The sequence below is a fragment of the Sus scrofa genome, chromosome 8 (genome assembly GCF_054392235.1).
Source record: "Sus scrofa isolate SSC_HxYL_T2T_F1_AM1 chromosome 8, Sscrofa_HxYL_maternal_Yorkshire_Landrace_v2.0, whole genome shotgun sequence".
Taxonomy (NCBI): Eukaryota; Metazoa; Chordata; class Mammalia; order Artiodactyla; family Suidae; genus Sus; species Sus scrofa.
The window spans coordinates 15,049,192-15,071,509 of record NC_139390.1 but is presented as its reverse complement, the minus strand read 5'-3'; the positions used below and the strand labels follow the sequence as shown (position 1 = coordinate 15,071,509).

The window sequence follows — 22,318 nt, the reverse complement described above, 5'->3', positions numbered from 1 at the left end:
TTACTAATAAACATCTGTTTTCTCTTTAGTAAATGCTAATAAATATTTTCCCCCTCCTATGATTAATGTGAGGTTTACCTATGTGAAATGATTTTTTTTCATACAGAGCAACATGTCTAGCATATAAAAAGTGCAAAGTTAAACGTTAGATATTCGTATCACCATCAGCACCACCACTACCACCATCATAAAAATAATCTAATACTATTTCAGAAACTTCTTCAGGAAGAAATTAGTCCCGCTTTATTTTTAGTATTAATTGTAAGATAATGCTAAAGACCAGCAGAAACAGAATAGCTCTTTGGGGACATATTTAAATTATTAGAAGTTTTACATAAGACATTAATATAAAATATACACAGAGAAGTTGACGGTGAATTTTGTTTCCTCTGTGATCGTATACAACACTATATGTGGTTTTATATGAATGCTCTGTGAACAATAATTTTAATTCAGCTATAAATATTAATAATGGGGCCTCCTTGCAAAGAAAGACTCATTTGTACCAGGGTATGGTTTCTTGGTCACACATTAGCCTTAGACAATCAATCTAGGTACGTCATCAATGATGGTATTTGGTGCGGTACAACTGGAATGTTCAATACCTTTGCAGTTTTGTACACTCTAAAGCAGTGTTTCAGCTGGGAAGCTGGGGGTAGGCATTTTCATCTTTAACTCATTTTACTTACTACTCCTTCATTCTCTTCCTTGTTCCTTTTCTTCCTTTCTTTTCTTTTGTTTCCTTCCTTCCTCCCTCTTTCTTCTGTTCTTTCTTCCTTCCTTCTTCCCTCCCCAGCTTGCTTTCCTTCCTTCTTTCTTTCTTCTTTCTTCCTTTCTTTCTTTCTCTTTCTTTCTTCCTTCCTTCCTTCCTTTCTCTCTCTCTCTCTCTCTCTCTCTGTAGTGTATGTGTTTAATTCCCCCTAATTGTAGCTATTTTAAGTCAGGGGCCACATATTATTTGTTTCTTCCTTAATGTATCGAGTAGAGTGTCTGGTAGACAGTAGATGCTCAATAAATATATATGTAAATATATAAAATATATATGTAAATATATAAAAACTACATATAAAACTACTATAGGAGCAATTCCACTCCTAGGCATCTATCTGGAGAAAACCATAATTTGAAAAGACACGTGCACCCCGATGTTCACTGCAGAACTATTTATAATAGCCAAGATGTGGAAGCAACCTAAATGTCCATCAACAGAAAAGTGGATAAAGAAGATGTGGTACATATATACAATGAAATATTAGCCATAAAAAAGAACAAAATAATGCTATCTGTGGCAACATGGGTGGACCTAGAGATTATCACATTTAGTGAAGCAAGTCAGACAGAGAAGACAAATATATGAGATCACTAATCCGTGGAATGTAGTAAAGAATGATACTGGGGAACTTAGTCACAAAACAGAAACAGACTCAAAGATTTCAAAACCAAACTTATCGTTACCAAAGAGGAAATGGGGGGCAGGACAGAATGGGAGGTTGGGATCGACATATTCACAGTACTATATACAGAATGGATGAGTTAACAAGGACCTACTACAGAGCACAGAAGGAAATCTACTCAATACTCTGTAGTGACCTATGTGGGAAGAGAACCTGAAAAGGAGTGAATATATGCATATGTATAACTGATTCACTTTGCTGTACGCCTGAAACTAGCACAACATTGTAAGCCAACTACATCCCAATAAAATCGAAAATAAATAAATAAAATTATAAAAAACATAAGGGAGTTGCATTAAGAATAGCATATAGAGTTGATTTAGTAATACTAAATGGATTACAGTTCTAGATGGCCAAGATCTTTCAGGCACGCTTAGAGAACAGGATGCATTTTAAAAGACGTATTTTATTAAAAACTTTGGAATTTTCAGTGGTGATATCCTGAAAGATAATGCTGGGAGACAAATTCCGCTCGGCGTGTCCTAGCACCTGTTAGATGTGTGACATGGAGATACAGCACAATGATTATTGTTAATACTATTAGTGCATATTTCAAAATTGCTAAGAGTAAATCTTAAAAATTCTCAAAAAAAGAAAAAAAGAGTTACTGTGACGCCAGGTAATTTTTCTCTGCTTTCTTTTCCCTACCAGGGAAAAGCAGATAATAAGATCAAAGAATTACAGGGCCAAATTTACATGTATTAGCTAATTTAAGATTTGACAACAACCCTAAATTTGGGCACTTAGGCTACCCAAGGTGGCAGGGCCAGTGGCTACACACATTTGAAGCCAGGATGCCTGGTTCTAGAGGTTTTGCTTTTAATTACTGTTCATCACTTTTATAATAATAAAAAAAAACAAAATCCTATAGATACTTCTTACTATACAAATGGCATGTGTTCTCATCCCTAACAAGCCTTTAATAGATGATTTCTCTCCCAAATAGCCTAGGAATAAAGCTCTTTGGAAAATAATCTTATATGACAGTTACACAACTTGGTACATTTTTGAATTGGAAAAACATGTAATAATCTTATGAGTGTTTGAAGATATGAGAATGCATATGAGATATGTAGTTTTTTGTTTTTTTTTTTTTTTTTTTTTTTTTTTTTTTTTTTACATCACTCCTGCAGCATATGGAATTTCCCAGGCTAGAGGCTGAATTAGAGCTATGTCTGAGACCTATACTGCACCTTGTGGCACGGCTGAATCCTTAACCCACTGGGCAAGGCCAGGGATCTGAGCGAACGTAGACTCACAGAGACTACAGTGAGTTCTTAACTGGCTGAGCAACAATGGGAACTCTGAGATATGTAGATTTAAAACTTGTTTTTTGGATTCGATTTTCCCAATTATAAGTGAAATTCAGACAGACTAGATTTTTTTCTCCTCCCCAAACCCTTAAATGTCTAATCTGATGATTCCACAACTTGCTAAGAGTTACCCCGAGCTTAATTCCATTTATATTTACCAGGAGTTTTAGTGAGGCCTCCCCCAGACTTTTAACAGAAAAGTACCGTGAAATTAATATTTTTGGACTCTTTTTTTTTTTTTGTCTTTTTGCCATTTCTTGGGCTGCTCCCGCAGCATATGGAGGTTCCCAGGCTAGGGGTTGAATCGCAGCTGTAGCCACCGGCCTACGCGGGCCTACGCCAGAGCTACAGCAACTCGGGATCTGAGCTGCGTCTGCAACCTACACCACAGCTCATGGCAACGTCGGATCCTTAACCCACTGAGCAAGGGCAGGGATCGAACCCGAAACCTCATGGTTCCTAGTCGGATTCGTTAACCACTGAGCCATGATGGGAACTCTGATATTTTTGGATTCTTTGATGTAAAATGATATTGTGGGGAGTTCCCATTGTGGCTCAGTGGGGTATGAACCTGACTAGTATCCATGAGGATGCAGGCTCAATCCCTGGCCTCACTCAGTGGGTTAAGGCTCCAGCATTGCCATGAGCTATGCCATAGGTTGCAAATGCGGCTTGGATCTGGCATTGCTGTGGCTGTGGTGTAGGCTGGCATCTGCAGGTCTGATTCCACCCCTAACCTGGGAACTTCCACATGCCACAGGTGTGGCCCTGAAAAGCAAAAAAAAAAAAAAAAAAAAAGAAGATACTGTGTGTATGGGGCCTGAAGGGACGATGCTGGGGCTCAGGGGATTCTAAGTTGGTGTTTCATGCTGTCTCTTAAAGCATGGGATTTGGGGGATGTTCAGGAGCCCTTTGTCATAACCCCTTTTAAAATAAAAGCAGTGACTGACACACCAGTTGTTGCAGAACAAAGCTGAGCCCCCATCCATCCCACAGTTTATTACTGTCATCTCCTACCTATCCACCTGAGATGGGTAACATCCTTTTAGGTTCTGACACATATTGACGAATCTTTTTCACCCCTCTCTAGGGACTTATACGCTTCATGACTCACAAAAGCGAACCACTTAACAGCGAGCTTTTCCACTGGGAACATAAACTGCGTTTACTACCATTCTCATGTAATTTAGTTTTACTACACTCATCTATTACCTGAGATTTTGTTTTCTTGAATTTCTAAATGGCTGTGTGGAAACAAAGCCATTCCTCAAGTGTCTTGTGGTTTGCTACAGAAAAAGAGCTTATAAGAAGAGGGGCTCTAAATTGTCTTTGACTGTCTTTATATCTGTAGGACATATTAACAATGACATGATTCTATTTCTATCTCAATGGTAAATCTTAAGGTATTTCAGCTGTGGTGTAAAGAGAACTAGCTCACTTTGCTTATGTAAACTCCTGTCTTTTGCCCTAAAAACTTAAAAGTATTTGTTGGCATATTCAAGGCAATGGAATAGGAATCAGAAACCAGACAAGTTCAACTAATCATCCCATTTTGATATATCTCTAGGCTACAGATGCTTCACTGGTGAAGGCGAGAGACTAATAAAAGATTTCCCTGCTCACTTCCTCAAGTGGAAAGGAAAGGAATGGGATTAAAGGTGTTTATGTATTTGCATCAGAGTTTTCAGAAGAATGTTTTATAAAATAACGTATTGAGTAAAGCTGTATTTTAATCAGTGCTTTTGAAGCAAATTACAGATCTTCCTCAACTTACGATGGGCTTAAGCCTCATAAACCCAGTGTAAATTGAAGATACGGTGAGCCGAAAATGTACTTAATACACCTAATCTAATGAACCTCATAGTTTAGCCTAGCCTGATTTAAGCACGTTCAAAACACTTATGCAGCTGGCCTAAATCATCTAACACAGAGCCTATTTTATAATAAAGTGTTGGCTATCTTGTGTCATTTATTGAATACTCGACAGAAAGTGAAAAGCAGAATGGTTGTAAGCGTATGGGTTGTTTACACCCGTGATCTCACAGCTGACCTGGAGCCTGGACTGGCTTGCTGCCACTGCCCAGCATCATGAGAGACTATTGCACCCCATGCAGCTAGCCTGGGAAAAGACCAAAATTCAAAATTCTAAGTATGATTTCCACTGAATGTGTATCGCTTTTGCACCATCATAAAGCTGAAAAATCCTACCTGGAATGGTGGGAAGTTGGGGACTGTCTGTATGTAATTTAAATTAAAATGCACCAAAATAGGAAGAGACTTCTACCTTTGAACATCCTGTAAGAGTCACATGGAAGGCAATAATATTTGTGCTTGGGTATTTATTCTTCAGTATCTGGGTGTCTGAGTGTGAAGAATATCCATAAACCTCAGCATTACCAATAATGTACTCTGTACCTAGTCCTATATGAAGCACTTTACGTTAGTTCCAAGTCTCCCTGCAGAATGGAAGCACAAAGTGGTGAGGTGAATGGCTCAGTTATAGGTAATGCTGATAAAAGTGCTGCCTGCCCACACAGCAGGTCAATCATGGCTGAATGTGTATCTTGGAAATGAGAAGACTATATAGATTGTCAACTGTCTGTCTTTCCAATGAGACACATGCTTTTTTTTTCTTCTTCTTAATGTAAGCCCATAAATTGCATAACCCAGAAGCTCTGTGGCCAACCAAGCCTAACATTCTGCAGGGAAAAGTCCCCTGAAGTCGTGCAGGTTCCCTGAATTCTGAAATGGATAAATGCATGGTATAGGCCTGTGCCTTTGTAATATGGGCATCTTATTTCCTCATTTTTAAATGGTAGTTGACTATGTTTCCAAAGATGCTCTCTGGTTTGGAAAATGACATCAATTTGAAAGTAAAGAAAGAAGCATGCAATTGTTATCAACAATATGTTCTAAAGTTTCTGCTTACCTAGATGAAAAGAAAGTCATTTGGAAGGGCAATCAATTATCAGCCTACTTTAGAAAAAAACAATGTGTTACTCCATCTCTGTCTGAGGGATTACTCTCATGTTGGCTCTCAGTTTGGGCAGTCATTCATTCACTCATTCGTTCATTCCTAGCACTACTACCAAGTCCCTCTTTATGCTATTCTCCAAGCACTGTAACAATTAGCATGTGTGCCACAGTCTACATTCGCTACTTCAGTTGGGCAGCTTATGTCATCTCTATTGCTACTGATTATAGATTTCTTAGCAGGGTGCAGGCAAATGCTTAACAGCTGGCTGCCTGAAAAAAGAACACGTCTAGATTTGTACCATTTGCTCATTACTGGGGTGGAAATACTCCCAACAAGAAGACATCAAGCATGAGGTCTTGGAATTTGGATATAAGAAGCGATGCACCCTGTCAGCTCTCAGAGCACAGCTCAAATGTATTCCTCTCACAAAAAGTGGTTCTCAAATTGTGGTCCCTGGACCAGAGCATCACTGGGAAGCTTGCAGAAATGAAAATCTAGGGGCTTAGTCAAGATCTGAATCACAGAGTAGAGGTGGAGCCCAGAAATCTGTATTTTAACACACCTTTCAGGTGACTCTGGTGCAGGCTATGTGAAAACAACTGCTCCACACCACTGCCTGTATGCCTGGCCCTGTTGGCAGTATATATGTGTCTATAGGAAACCACAATCTTTGCTCAGATGTAAGAAGTTAAATGTGCATGGCACTTTAGCTCCCCGGAAAAGAAATTACTACTACATCTTGGGTTTTCTTAAACATAAATCCTTGTTAACTACTCCCTCTAGATGTAATTCCATGAAATAATGGTTCTCATATCAACTCACTTGACACAATAATTGACATCTAAGATCAAACATTTTAAATAAAAAATACAATTGGAAAAATATTAGTGGATAAAAATTTCCCCTATTTAACAGATTTCATTTCACTAAAATAAACAAAATTCATTCCCATCAATGTTGAAAATTAGTAAGATAACTGAAAAGATGCACCCTACATATGGAATTATCCCTATATGAAAAGTTCCAATGGCACATTAAATAATGCATAATTTGGGAGTTCTCGTCATGGAGCAGCAGAAACAAGTCCAACTGGGAATCATGAGGTTGCAGGTTCAATCCCTGTCCTCGCTCAGTGGGTTAAGGATCTGGAGTTGCCGTGAGCTGTGGTGTAGGTTGCAGACGTGGCTTAGATCTACTGTTGCTGTGGCTGTGGTGTAGGCTGGAAGCTGTAGCTCCAACTAGACCCCTAGCCTGGGAACCTTCATATGCCGAGGGTATGGCCCTAAAAAGAAAAAAAAAAAAAAAAAAGAAGGCATAACTTGGAAAACAAAATTTTACCAAGGTAAATCTTACATAAGTAAAATCATGCAATTAAATGAGCTCAAACAAATTCTCTAAGGTAAGGATACGTAAAAACATCCCCTTTTAAACCATTAATGTAATGTATTTTTAATAAAGTCACATAAAATGGAAACATCAAAATTTGACAATTTACGTCAACCAAACAAAATACTCATTAAGCAACTTATGGGAAAGCTTATGGCAATGGCATTATTGATGGGCTTTGCTGTAACGATGGAGAAGTAGCACTTTTCATCAGAGTATACATTCTAACAAGGTCTGAGCAAGGACAGAGGCGTTTGGATAAAGGCCAGAAAATTAGAGCAGAATTAAGACTTCATGACACCTAAGATGACCTAGAAGATGCGGATGCCTCTCAATGAAATGAGGAATGTACCAGGATGGAGTAAAGGAAATGAATTTAGTTTTGGGCATTCTGAATTTATGATCCCAACAGCTATCATTGTTCCCTATTTGGCACGCATTCTTCTAAATACTTCAAATGTATCCAATGCATGTATGAAATCATGTATCAAATCAGAAAATTCTTACTACAATCCTACAAAGAAGCAACTATGATCTATTATGCCCATGGACTAGGTGAGAACTAGAGAATGTATGCAATCTGCCCAAGACACACAGTTAATAGATGGCAGAGCTGGAACTTGAATCAAGGCAGACTGTCTTTAGAGGACCCAGGGTAAGCAGAAGTTCCGGGGGGGCCAGGGATCAAACCTGCGCCACAGCAGTGACAACACTGGATCCTCAACCCGCTGAGCCATTAGGGAACTCCTCTATTACTTCAATTTTAGTTTTGAATTGTAATGACATTCAAATGGTTCAAAAATCAAAGTGATATAAAATGGCATTCATACACAAGTTATGCCTCAGCTCCACGCTTTCCTCTCTATCCCTAGTTTTTCCTTTATGCAAGAACATGGAAATAAAAATACACATATTTGACACTGCTCTGCCTTACTTTTCTTTCTTTTTTTTTTTTTTTGAACTTGGAAATCCTTCAATATCACACATAGAGAACTTCATCGTCTCCTCTCCCCGACCTTTTTCTTTTTAATGGTACATTTTGTTGTGTGGATGCCTCACAGTGTATTCAGTTAGAAACTTGGGTTGCTTCCTAAGTTTTGTTTTTACAACCACTGTCACAGTGAATTACTGTGTATACATATCATTTCTATGTCTTCAGGTATATCTTCAGGATAAATTCCCAGAAGTTGGAAAGAAATTTCCAAGTTTCCCTTTAGAGAAGTTGTAAATATGTTTACATATAGTTATGGGATAGGTGCTTTGTTATTACTTATAGATATGGATTCTGAAGCACAGAAAAATTAAATACCTTGCTTAAGTTTATATACATACAGTAGGTAGGTCAAGGCTAGATCTGAACATACATCTTAGCCTCGATGAGTATTACTTGTTAAAAACTAGCTTATCCGAGTGTGTTGAGATTATTTAATGTTCTCAGTAGTCTCTGTTTCCCAAAAACATTTTTCTATTTCAATTAGATTAGTTTATTTATTTATTTATTTTCTGTCTTTTTAGGGCTGCACCTGCAGCATATGGAGGTTCCCAGGCTAGGGGTCAAATCGGAGCTGCAGCTGCTGCCTTACACCACAGCCACAGCAACACCAGATCTGAGCCACATCTTCGACCTACACCACAGCTTGCTGCCACACCAGATCCTTAACCCACTGAGCGAGGCTAGGGATCGAACCTGTGTCCTCATGGTTACTAGTCAGATTTGTTTCTGCGGAGCCACAAGACAGGAACTCCTCAATTGGAATACTTCATATATTCATATATTGTATCCATATCAAATGATTACTTAATTCATCTATCATCTGTCTATCTGAATTCTAGCACAGAAAAATTAAATACCTTGCTTAAGTTTATATACATACAGTAGGTAGGTCAAGTCTAGATCTGAACATACATCTTAGCCTCGATGAGTATTACTTGTTAAATACTTCTTTGCTTCTTTGATTTAACAATAATGCAATCATTTTTGATTGTTGTGCCATAAACTAAAGAGCATGAAATAAATGAAAGTTGTGTTTTCTTTAGACCTCATAATAGATGTCTCCATTCGATGATCTACAAACAGAAACGACTGCTTGTGGTTCATAACAAAAAGTGTGTAATGTGATACTATACTTTTTTACAGATGTTAGGGGTACACTCTATCGTTAGTGAGGGAAAATGGAAATGAACATAAACTCAAAGTAAGCTCTTTAGTTAAGTCCTCATTTGGATATAATCACCTGGGTTTTTATAACTATCTAGAAATACTTCAAGTATATTTTATGTGAACACTAGCTTTAATGAGCCAACCCCAAGAACGTTTATTATGGTTTCTGAGAGTTCTATGCTGTTTCATTGCATAAAAAAAAACAACACGAACAAACAAAAACCCAAAAATGAAACGTAAAATTGCTATTCCCAAATCTTTTTTTATGGAGGCTATAAAATGTAAAGCCTAGCAACATTTAAAATGTTGGCACTAATTCATCACCATTTATAGATGAAATAACTATTCTATTCTACTTGGAAACCAATAATTGCATGTTTGTTTCACCACCAGAAGGACTTATCAAATTTCATTCATGACGACAATTGGCATCAAATTTCCCAGAACCATTCTGAAAGATGAAATAACATGTGAAGCACATCGATAGATGTACACATAATATTAACAATATGGAGGAGTTTCCTGGTGGCTCAGTGGGTTAAGGACAAGCTCAGGTTGCTGCTGTGGTGAGGGTTCGATCCCTGGCCTGGGCACTTCCACACGCCATGGGTGCAGCCAAAAAAATAAAAAAGAGGCCAGTAGCTCCACCTATGTCTCAGTCAATACTCACAAACTTGTTGCCCACTATGTTTAGCCTGCAAATGTGTTTTGTTCACCATTTATGGTATTTTTTAAAAAAGTGAAACCATATTTAAGGAGGAAAAAAATATACTTAAATAAGCCAAATCTCTACCTTTTCTTGAAAAATCTTAAGTTCCAGCAAAACCTGGGCACACATTTTCACATGGCAGCATTCAGGGAGAAGTGAGTAGATAGAGACTCGTCTTGTTTTGACAGAGACTTGCTTTTGGTTCATTCTGGTTACAACCACTCCTATTATGTTTCCAGCACCAAGGCTATTCATAATAGAGGAATGTTTCTTAAAAAGTTAAACTCTTTTCAAGAATAAAAGGATGAGAGCATATTCTTTTCTTGCAATTGGCCTGCTCAGTTCATTTATATGCCTGGAAAAACTCACTGCCTATGACTCTGTGGCCCTGCTCTAAACGGTGGCAGTTATTTCTCCATGTGAAGAAATGAACTAAGTAACTTGTCTGCGGTATGATGGGTGTTGAGACCCAATAGAGGGACTCTGCAGGTTAGTCCTTTTTTTTTTTTGTCTTTTGTCTTTTTAGGGCTGCACCTGCGGCTTATGGAGATTCCCAGTTTAGGGGTTGAATCTGAGATATAATTGCTGGCCTATGCCACAGCCACAGCAACGTGGGATCCAAGCTGTGTCTGTGACCTACACCATGGCTCGAGGCAACGCTGGATCCTTAACCCACTGAGCAGGGCCAGGGATTGAACCCAGGTCCTCATAGATAACTAGTTGGGTTCATTAACCACTGTGTCATGACGGGAACTCCTGCAGGATAGTCTTATGCAAACAACACACATTCAGCAAAACATATGTCCTATGAATTCTACCCCATTTACATCTTCAGTATAGCATCTATATCATTATTAGAAAACTTCCAAAATGAATCAGATTATACACATCTTGTAGGCGTCCATTGGCTTATTATGTGTAAGCTTCCTAAGGGTAAGGGTTTTGATGCAGGCAACTCAGAACAAGGCCTGGCACACAGTAGGTGCTCTATAAATATGGGTTGCATGAATAGTAACTTTAAATTAGTTCCCATGCTGAGTACCCTGAGGCTGTACCCTCGAGCTACTTTCCATCTGTCTTCACCCCCTCTCAGCCCTCAGAAGCTCATGTAGGAGCTACATTACATTCCTGGGATCAGTGGGTTCCTTGTTTTCTGGCATCTGATTTGGCCAAAGGGAAGCATGGGCAGGAGACTGTTAGGAAGTAGGAAAGCAGTTTTTTTTTTTTTTTTTTGTCTTTTTAGGGCCGTACCTGCAGCATATGGAGGTTCCAGGCTAGCAGTGGAATTGAAGCTGTAGCTGCTGGCCTACACCAGAGCCACAGCAACTTGTGATCTGAGCTGCATCTGCGACCTACACCATAGCTCATGGCAACAACACCAGATCCTTAACCCATTGAGCCAGGCCAGAGATCGAACCTACATCCTCATGGATGCTAGTCAGATTCATTTCCGCTGAGCCATGATGGGAACTCCCAGAAAGGAGGTATTTAAAGGCCTGGTTCCATCTCTGAGCCTGGTTCCCAGCGTCTTCAACCACAACCCCTTTTCTGAGCACCGACTTCCATAGTTGCTGCCTCCCCTCCCTTTCAAGCTCATGGCCAGCAGCAGCATCCTTAGTCACTAGCTCCATCCAGATTGTTATACTTTCCCAAGTGGCCCTTACAAATAGTCCTCTTATAAATCTCTTCTCAATTATCCAGCTTGAGAATACCGCCTCTTATGGCCAGGCCTCTAACACACTCAGTGTCATGTCCATGGTCATCAAATTTCCCTCCCCACACCCGCCACCCTTTACACAATAAGAGAGGAGAAGCAGTTCTTCATTAAGCAATTGTTTTCACCTTTACCAGTAACTGAGAAATCTTCACCTGTAAATGGCAGAGGCCGGGTGGGAACCGGTGTCGTAGCTGGCTCGGACACGTCCCCGGTAGAGCTCAACGGCGATATGGTCTTTGTCACCCTTGTACAGGAGGATCCCACTGTCCTCATCTGTGGCAATCTAGTGGGAAGGAACCTTGCCATTAGCAGGATATACAGTCATCCAAACATTTCACTAAGCAGGAACAGGACTGCTTAGTGGAGAATTTTTACTGCGGTTTATTTTTTCTTTAATGGCTATGAGAAAATACTAATGCATGTTGAAATGGTTTTTTTTTTTTTTTTTTTTGGTCTTTTTAGGGCCACACCCATGCCATATGGAAGTTCCCTGGCCAGGAGTCAAAGTGGCGGGAGCTTCAGCCGCCAGCCTACACCACAGCCACAGCAACACGAGATCTGAGCCGCATCTGAGACCTATACCACAGCTTACGGAAACGCCGGGTCCCTGACCCACTGAGGGGTCAACCTAAGGCCAGGGATTGAACCTGTGTCCTCATGGATGCTAGCCGGGTGTGTTAATTGCTAAGTCACTATGGGAATCCCTGAAATGATTTCTTGAAAGAGGACCTGTTCATTATTACTTGGTTGCAAATAAATTCATAAAGAACTTCAAAAAGTTTTTCTTACATCCATAAACATATATTTATTCTCTTTCTGTACATATTGGCAATGATAAAGCTTAAAATTCATTTCCTATGAAATATGCCCAAACCAAGAAATTGCATAATTTATACTTCAGAAAATTAAAATTGAAAAATATTTTCCATATCATTAGAGTTCACAGAATTTAAACTCAATCAAGCTTCCCCCTTTAGATATCAAGCTGTATTGTCACAGTAGAGAATGACAAAATCTAGTTAAGAATAAAATGATCATGTATCTGTTCTGTTAAAAAGAACAATAACAAATACTTAAGTTAACATCACTGAATGTGCTCAGAGCATCCTTTGCTGGAGAGTTTCACTTACCTACTCTTTTGCTCCTGTTATGGGCATTTTTTACGGCATATCTAAAACTGGCCAGCACTGACCAAGATGGATTTTCATATTCCATGTTAGGAAAAAAATTCTTTATAATTATAGCATGATTAGGAGGAAGTCTATTTTTATCCTACTTTCTGATTTTTGGGGGCTTTTGAAAGAACAGGTCAGTAAAAGTTAGAACTTAAGCTTGAACACCACTGGGTATTTTTCATAGCAACCTCAGTAGCCAATGCTGGAAAGTACAGAGACAGGCTTCTTCTTCTTTTTTTTTTTGGCTGCATCCACCGCATATGGAAGTTCCCCAGCCAGGGATCAAAACCCAGTGACCTACACCACAGCTTTGGCAACACAGGATCCTTAACTCACTGCCCGGGACCAGGGATCAAACCCTCGCCACAGAGATAACACCGGATGCTTAACCTGCTGCACCACACTGGAAACTCCAAGGAGACAGGCTTTTTAAAGAAGGTCTAGGAGTTCCCACAGAGGTGCTTTGGGATGGGGTTTGATCCCTAGCCAGGCACAGTGGGTTAGGGATCTGGTGTTGCTTGTGCTGTGCCATAGGGACCTAGGTCACAACTGTGGCTCGGATCTGATCCCTGGCCCCAGAACTCCATAGGCTGTGCGGCAGCCAAAAAAAAAAAAAAAGAAAAAAAAAGGAAAGAAAGAAAGAAAAAATAAGAAGTCCTATCAGCCCCCCAGGCTCCTGACTTCTCAAGAAGCCCCTAGACCTCACTGGAGTGCCAGCGCAAACAAAATAAAATAAGAAGTGGGGTCTACAGGAAATTGGCTACACTCATTTGAATTCAAGACATATTGAAATATCTGCCTTACCTGATGAAACAAATATGCAGCCCCCATTTGCCCTAGGTACCCTAAATTTATGACCCCTATTCTAGGCTAACCTAGTCTTTGTGGTTTGAATGACTTGCTCAAAGGTACACGGTGACTTGGTGAAAAGACTTAGGATGAAATTTGAGTTTGTTAATTTCAAGTTGGGTTAAAAGACACTTGGCTGAATATTCTGCCGAGGTGTGTTCTGTCCCACCTGTGCTCCTCTCGCCTGCAGGTTTCCTGAGGAAAGCTCACCCCATCCCTCCCCCCATCACAAAAATACATGAATAAAATGCCACTACCTGAGCACAAAACAAAGAGATATACTTTATTGCTCTCTGTGTCAGCTTTATATGATCAAGCAGTGAATAAAAATACCTGGTTCCCATTGAGATTTGAAAGGTACAAATGTTAGGGAGAAGAACAGAAACAAAAGCTTTTTTCAGCCAAGCAGCATTCTCTGTCATTGTGGCAATGCCGTCTGTAATGATCTATTTAAGAAATAATATCACTCACAAACCACCACCTATGTTTATGCTCTGAGGCTGATCATCTCTTGGTTGTGGGGAAACCTTACCTGAAGAGTGATGTTTGTTTGAGGCCGAACCTTGGCGGAAGGGATTTGAAGATAAGACTCCTTGTTTACAAAATTCACACTGACCAATTTTTCACACTTCTCGCCCTGGTATCCAGGTAAACATTGACATATTGGCTCATTTAGTCGGATGATGCACTGAGCTCCATTCTGACAATCAAAATTATCACAGGGACTGGTACGAGGGAGGACCATGGGTGGAGAAAACTCACAAAACAAGCCACTAAAGAATAAATAGGAAAAAAAATAGCTTGGTTAGATGTTACTTAATTGACAATACTAATTGTGTCTTGTAAGACAATTCTAAATACCCAGGTGTAATTGTGCTTTTTACCTGTAACCTTCAGGGCAGATGCATGTATAGCCGTTCACTGCGTCGGTGCAGTGGGCTCCATTTTTACACTTGTTATCTTGGCAGTCGTCAAAGTCAATGTCACAGTGTTCACCTATGTAGCCTGGTGTGCAGTCGCATCTGTTTGTACAAGCAGGTAAATCATTTCAAACCCAACTGAGCCCAGACAAGTGAAACAGTTGTATTTCATCTATAGCAAACAACCAGCACCATCTTTGAAAAGTCACAGCCTCGTAAAGTCGAAAAATTAACAGATGCCTGGAAAACAGTACTGGATCTGCAAAGTATTCCATGGTGTTTCTCGCTGTGATCGATCAGAAGAACAGCCATGTTCCCTCTCTGATGACGGTGAGTGCCCACCATCCAGGTGGGAGCAGAACAATCTCACCAGGGTTCCTCCCTCCTTTCTTCCGCTTTCTTCTCAGCTGTCTAATTCATCTGAGCTGCTGATATGTTAAAAGTGCTGTGCTGTAAAATTTACTAGAATATTAAGCTTTTATTTTTTATTTTTTTTGTCTTTTCAGGGCCGCACCCACGGCATATAGAAGTTCCTAGGCTAGGGGTTGACTTGCAGCTGTAGCTGCCGGCCTACACCACAGCCACAGCAATGCAGGAGCTGAGCCATGTCTGCGACCTACACCACAGCTCTCAGCAATGCCAGATAGGATTTTTAACCCACTGAGCAAGGCCAGGGATGGAATTGGTGTCCTTACGGATACTAGTCCGGTTCGTTACCACTGAGCCAGGACAGGAATGCCAAGCCTATTTTTTGGAACTATTCACATTTTACATTTCCCAGGAGAGACTGGATACATTTGAGTAAAAACTAATTTTGTGAGAAGCACATATGCGAACACTGGATATCTAATTCACCATGAATCCAGATCGTCATTTTGGCAGTATGGGGGCAGACCTAATTGGGTACAGCAGGGGAGCTGCCACAAAACTCCTGGGGCCCATCTCAGGACAGCTTTGAAGCCTCTTCACTCTGGTGGCGCAGGGCTGAAGGGGTCTTGGCTGTGCTGATGTTGAAGAACCAAGGATAATAACAGCTGACGTTTTCTTTGGGTACTTTCTCTGTTTTGGGCCCTGTTCTGATCACTTGGCATATATGAATTCACTGGATTCTCTCCAGTGAATTCTCAGCCTTGTGAGAGCAGTAATACCATGACTCTATTCTGTAGTAAGGAAACAAGGGACACACAGGTTAAAAGCCTCACCCAAGGAGAGCCAATGCATAAGTGCCATAGCCAGGAACTGAACCCAAGCCTGAATTTCTAACCATCGCCCTAGGCCATTCGCCAGTGAATTACTAGGGGTTCCCTTTAAAACCAGCCTTTCACCCATGCTGATGACTGGAGTCTCTAGCTATGACACCAGCAATGCAAGACTTTAACGGTGTCCAAGGAAGCAATATGGCACGTGTTTAGCGGCTATGACACTATGCTTTGTGGAGCTTCCAATGCGGGTTTCTGTTTGGGGTTTAAGAAAGGGTTCACTGACTTTAAAAAAAACAAATAAACCAGGAAGTGATGTTTTGGCCAAAGAATTTGGACTATGCAGTTAGGCAGAACTATTTTTGCATTCTGGTTTCATCCTTAAGTGTATGTAATCTTGACTACATTACTTAATCTCTCAGATGTCTCTTTCCTCATCTGTAATAAGTATATAATAACTTCCATCTCACAGGTTTGTTACAAGATTAAATAAAAACACCCTCTGCAAAATAATTAGTACAGTGTTTGATACATAATGCATGATCAATAAATAGTAGGTTTTTAAAAAAATAATTCTATGCGAGTCTTCATAATTCTAAAGAGTCTTTATGGTTTAGACAGTACTAATTATCCACTTTTCTATTTCAAACCTATTAGGATTTAAGTGAATGAGAATACTTAAAAACACCCTAGTGAATTCAGATCTTATTGAATACCAAGGGTTTTGTCTGAAAATGCTAAATAAAGATTTAAGAGTTACTAGAGAGCTGATGAATTAAAACATACGGGCGTATATACCCTCTAAGGGTACCACAGACTTTTAGCTCTGTGTATATGAATTAAGGAATAAAATGAGCTCCCTGCATAAACATGCCCGCTCTAGAGCCAGTGGTTTTAATGCTACATGGTAACAAAGCAAAGTAAACAAGTCTGAAGTTAAATGGATTCTAAGTGGCCGATGACATTCTCAACGAGATGGACAGGGCTTGAGAAAAGGGCTTCCATCAGTGTTAATGTGAGCAGAGCTGCTCAAGTACAGAGCATTAAAAGAAAGAAGAAATGCTTTGAAACACTCTGAATTATTTATCTGAGAAAAGAAATCAAAGTGAAAGAGAACCACATATTCACCATAGCGGCTATCTAAGAGCTATTTTATATTCTTTGCTCTACAGATACTATTTTTCAAGCCCATTAGAACTTGGAGTCACATTATGACAAACATTTTGGTCTTTGGCTCCTCAGACCGAGTTTCAAAAGAGGACGAAAATATCGAATTAAGAATTCCTTAAAGTTTGTATTCTCCATAAAACGTATCACATTCTCTGAACTCTATTATCTGACAAGGAGTGAGGAAGCAAGAAAAGAAAATAAACTATACTGTTTAGAAGCCCCAAAGTTGCCTAAGTAAGATGCATGCTTGAAAATACTGCTTATGGCAGATCATGGTCTAAAAATATCTCAAAGCAATTTAGGAGATGTACGAGATATATAATAAAGCTAGAAGCGTAAAACCAGCTACGTTAGCTTAGTAATAAGAAAATGTAGTTGAAGTAACAGTACAAATGGTCCAAACAATATCTGTCAGCAGAAATTTTCCTTAGCAGCTTCATATATAGTTTTGGTTTTTAAGTTTTTGCAACTCCCATTCCCATGACATGCAATAATGTATAAAATAGGAGTAAGAGCATACACTATGACTTAATCTGTTTTCTGTTAAACTACATACAAGCTCCCAAATAACTGCTGAAAACAATGGTAACCCATAATCCAGTAGGATGTATTATAAAGAGTGTGTAATCTAATGGATAGCAATAGAAGTTGGGTTTTTTTTGGGGGGGGGAGGGGTGGCTTTTTAGGACTGCACCCGCGGCATATGGAAGTTCTCAGGCTAGGGGTCAAATTGGAGCTACAACTGCCGGCAGCAGTGCGTGATCCCAGCCGCAGCTATGACCTATATCACAGCTCACAGCAACACCGGATCCTTAACCTACTGAACAAGGCCAGGGATTGAACGTGAATCCTTATGATACTAGTGGGGCTCTTACTGCTGAACCACAACAGGAACTTCCAGCAACAGAAGATACTGAATTATAAGTTAGTCATTTTGAGGATGAGTTCCTAATTTTTTAATGATTTCCATTGTCCTACTACTACTTTATCTTATAATTACACTGTAAGAGCCCTGTGAAACCAGCAGAGTAGATAAACAGTTCTGGAAAACCATCTGCTTTATTGACTAATTTCTCTAAGAAATGATAATATCTGCTATGTAAGTGATGGATGTTCAATTTCCCAAACTTGTGAGCAGATCAAAGACATCAGGAGTGAAAAATAAATTACATATAAAATGCAATGCAGAATTTTGCATAAAATAAAGATTTCAGTAAGCCTTTTGTTTTTTCCACAATGGGTTGTGAAGTAAAATACAATGAAAGAATCAAATATATGCTTTTCTTTTTCAAAAAGGCATCAAACAACATTAGCAGGTGTTGCAACTATATCTGTATATTTTAAAATAATGAATTTTAAATAGAATTGAATCAAAATATTCTCTAGGGAATTCCCGTTGTGGCTCAGTGGTAACAGACCCAAAGAGTATCCATAAGGAGGCAGGTTCGATTCCTGGCCTTGCTCAGTGGGTTAAGAATCCAGCGTTGCCATGAGCTATGATGTAGGTCGCAGATGTGGCTCAGATCCTGTGTTGCTGTGGCTGTGGTATTGGTCAGACGCTACAGCTCCAGTTCGATCCCTAGCCTGGGAACTTTCACCTTCCACATGCTGTGGGTATGGCCCTGAAAAGCAAAAAGAAAAAAAAAAAAAGAGAATTTTGACCAGATGATTTTTAAACTACTCTCTAAGAAGCTGTTGGTGATAGACCCTTAAAATATTTCAGAATATTTTAGGGAATCAGAATTGCTTGTGGCAAAGGGATTTCACTGGATACCAAATATATTTCAGGAGACTGCTACCTGGAGTGACTGCATGCTTTCTCATCCCACACAAGACGCAGGTGAGGCAAAGGGGACACCAGTAATAATTATACTGAGACAACAGGCATAAACGGATACTGGGACATTGGGGGACATAAGGTCACTCTGTCTTCTTCTGCTTGGCTACTTAAAGTGTTATTGCAGCCAAAACATTTTCACTTATATTAAATTAACCTCTCTATTTTACCACAGACTTCCATTCAGATAAAAGAACACCCAGGGGATATTATAAATGTAGTTGGCCTTCAAATAAATCTAAGTAAACATATCCGAAGGCTATTTTATTTCATACATGAGTTCCCAGGAAGAGTCACAAAACAAAAGGAAATATTTTCTTTCATTTTCTTTAGTGTACTGAAAAGACTCCACGCTGTATATAAACATTTATAAAAATGCCACAGACACTGGAGAGTTATATCCTATTAATCCGGGGCAAAGGTGTGAAGCTGGGTCCTGAAAGAAGGGGTTCCTTAAAGAAAGGCCCTCCTCCCAGGACTGGGAGCCCCAAGGCCGCCTCAGACTTACTTGAATCCCTTCGGCGTCAGGATGCACTTGGAGTCGTGCTGGCAGGGGTTCAGGTCCTGGGCACAGAAGTCCAGTTTCTCCTCACACAACTCACCTGTTAACATGGCATATGGTGTTAGGTCATCGAGAAAGGTTAACAGGCTTCCTACCAGCAGGCTGTGTCATGGGCCTGAGAGGTTTGCTTAATGTGTGATTGAAAAAATAAAAATCAGGAAATAGAGAAGCAAAAGATCCAAAAGGCTGGTTCTGCTGCTAAACAGTCTTTGAGACAACACAACTATTGTTATCTGTGACTAAGAAGAGCCCCTTAGAGCATAATATTGGCAACTGTATACTATAGGAAAAGGAAATCTGAATGCTTTTCATTTTTATTCCTTTATTATTATTCTTGAATTGTGTACATCTTACAGCCGAATAACATATACCCAAAAGATAAACGAACAGGTAATAAATAGTCACAAACTGAACCCACTCATGTAACCAGCATGCACATCTAAAACACACCATTTGCCGTCATTCCAGAGGTCTGACTACAAGGTTAAGTAATCACTACCCCGACAGGACCAGAGATTAGTTGTGCCTGTTTTTGAGCTTGACGTAAATAGAAGCATTCAGTATGCATCCCTTAATGTCTGGCTTATTCTGTTGCTTTATGTTTGAGAAAAATAATTCTCAAATCTTCACAGTCTCCAAGGCCTTATAAGTTTAGAAGAAAAAGGCTTTGTTTCTCTTCTGTGACTTATTACAACAGCTCGACAGAATACTCCTTAGCCACATCCATCAAGTTAAAACAGCAAAAGGAGAATCAACCTAGAGAATGTACACTTCTATCAACTAGTTTATAAAGAATAATTGTCATCCATAAATGAGAGCTGCAAGCATAACCATGCAAATTCTAGGCACTCTTTGTTGAATTGCATGTCTGATTACCTTTTACAAAATGTCTTCATATACAAATAACACGGATATACTTTATTTTCACATATATTAGGCCAAATATGATTTTCAGTGAGAAGACTTTGCCAGTCATTGTGTGAGATTTTAAGGTGACTGGAAAGATATAAAATTAAGAAGTTCTTTCTCTTTTTTACCTTACCTTTAAATTACTTTTTAATCATTTTACAGTCAATAAATTAATGAATAAAGGAATACATGTATAGGTAGCTGTTCATGTCCAAGAAACTATTAGAACTTCCATTTGCTCAAAGTGTTTGGATTTAAAGCCACATTGGTTAAAAAAAAGTCAGGAGTTTGCTGCAAATCCCTATGTTACAGTTTGTCCTTTTAAGGTAATACTTTGCTAACTGGTAGAAATTTTTGTTTAATAACCAAATGTGGCATATCATTTACACTTCAAGGATCTTTTCCCATTGTTTAAATAAATGTACTCTGCTAGGCATTACATCAACATGATATATGATAAGTTAGGTTGTTTTTTAATCCTGTTTCTTAAAGAGAGCTAATTGTACTAAAAGTCTCATATATTTTCGATGAAGCCTTTCTATGTCTCTAAACCTGTGATACAAAGAGTTTTTTTCAACATATACATGATGAGCTATTTTTAAACAGGGCTTATTTAAAGCTTTTTACTTTCAATTAATGTTACTTTCAGTAATACACCTTGATGGAATGTATTCATTATAAATTATCAGCCAATGATGATGAAATCATTTTCAGTTTTCTAATCACCTCTATCTGGTTAAATATAGGTTGTTTACAGTAGCCTATGTCCAAGGCAGTTTAAATATCATTCTATGTATTTTTCACTTTTTATCCAAATAAGAAATAGTTTTAAAATACGAAAGGGAGGATTGGTTTATGTCTTATTTATTTTGATCAATCCAATCCAATCCAATCCCATCCAAATCATAGTTCAAAAGGATTTACCATACAATGCTGTGCTAGATGCTAGAGCTTACAAGAATGAACACGATGGACTTTGCTCTCAATCAGTTCTCAACCCACCAGTAGAGACAGTCTGGCCTTGAGATGGAACGTAAAGATGTGAAACATAAAATTTCATTGCTAAGAGAAGAAAACAGAGTTGACTATTCTCCAGGAGGTATTTCTCCATAAATGTAATGTGGGAAGGAGTGAGAAAGGAGATGGTTCTAAGAAACTCTTGACTGACAATTCTGTAACCAACAGCTTTAAGACTAAGCATGCCAACTTGAATGTGAAAGCTACATCAATGTCAAACATTCCTTATCTTCCAGGGGATCAATTTTATGAGAATATCATAGCAGCAACATTAATCAATATTAATAGCTATACTAATTGCTTTATCATTCAGTACAAGCAATACTAATTGCTGAAGTTGTGTGTGATAATTCATAGTGACCATTATATAGCTATACATTTGACTCTGATAGCTGACTGACTGATTACGTCTAAAGGATTTATCTCCATTTAAGTATCATCAAATATTATAGTACTAACAAGCATTGCAAAAACATTCTCTGCATCTCACTACTACCTGACTCACTTTTAAAACTCAATATTCTACCCTATACTCTTGTCATCTGTGTCTATTCACTATTTGATGAATTTATCTCAACTCTGTGTGCCTGGGGTAATGGTGTTTCCTTTTGCTGTAGTAACTTGAATAAGTTCTGTTGTTGATTTTCCCATTCATTTTATAGCCCCTTCTTTATGAAATCTTCCTGCATCTTTTCAACCATCTGCTACATGTCAATTTCTTGACGATGTTATACATCAATTTGTTTCAATCATTTTTATATGTCTTTGTTTCCCTTTCATATGTCATGTTTGCTTATACCTTTCTTATGGCACATACATTGTATGTATTTATTTATTGAAGTCTAATAAACATATATTTAATGCCTACTACTATGTATCTGTTTCAAACATTGTACAAATAAGTAGTCATTAAGTTTATGACAACCATATATGGTAAGGTTGCAGGGTTGCCCTGTTTTGGAA

The 22,318-nt window shown here is 38.9% G+C and overlaps 1 protein-coding gene across 4 annotated transcripts in view; it reads right to left on the bottom strand.

Moving 5' to 3' along the window:
• SLIT2 (slit guidance ligand 2) overlaps positions 1–22,318 on the bottom strand; it is a 384,281-nt gene that overhangs the window by 12,777 nt on the left and 349,186 nt on the right. For all 4 annotated transcript variants that reach the window (XM_084971629.1, XM_084971630.1, XM_084971631.1 and 1 more), the window contains 4 exons: positions 19,376–19,469; positions 14,626–14,763; positions 14,274–14,514; positions 11,870–12,000 (listed from right to left, as the gene is read on the bottom strand). In XM_084971629.1, coding sequence (XP_084827755.1) covers positions 11,870–12,000; positions 14,274–14,514; positions 14,626–14,763; positions 19,376–19,469 — 604 coding nt within the window. The remainder of the gene's footprint in view (positions 1–11,869; positions 12,001–14,273; positions 14,515–14,625; positions 14,764–19,375; positions 19,470–22,318) is intronic.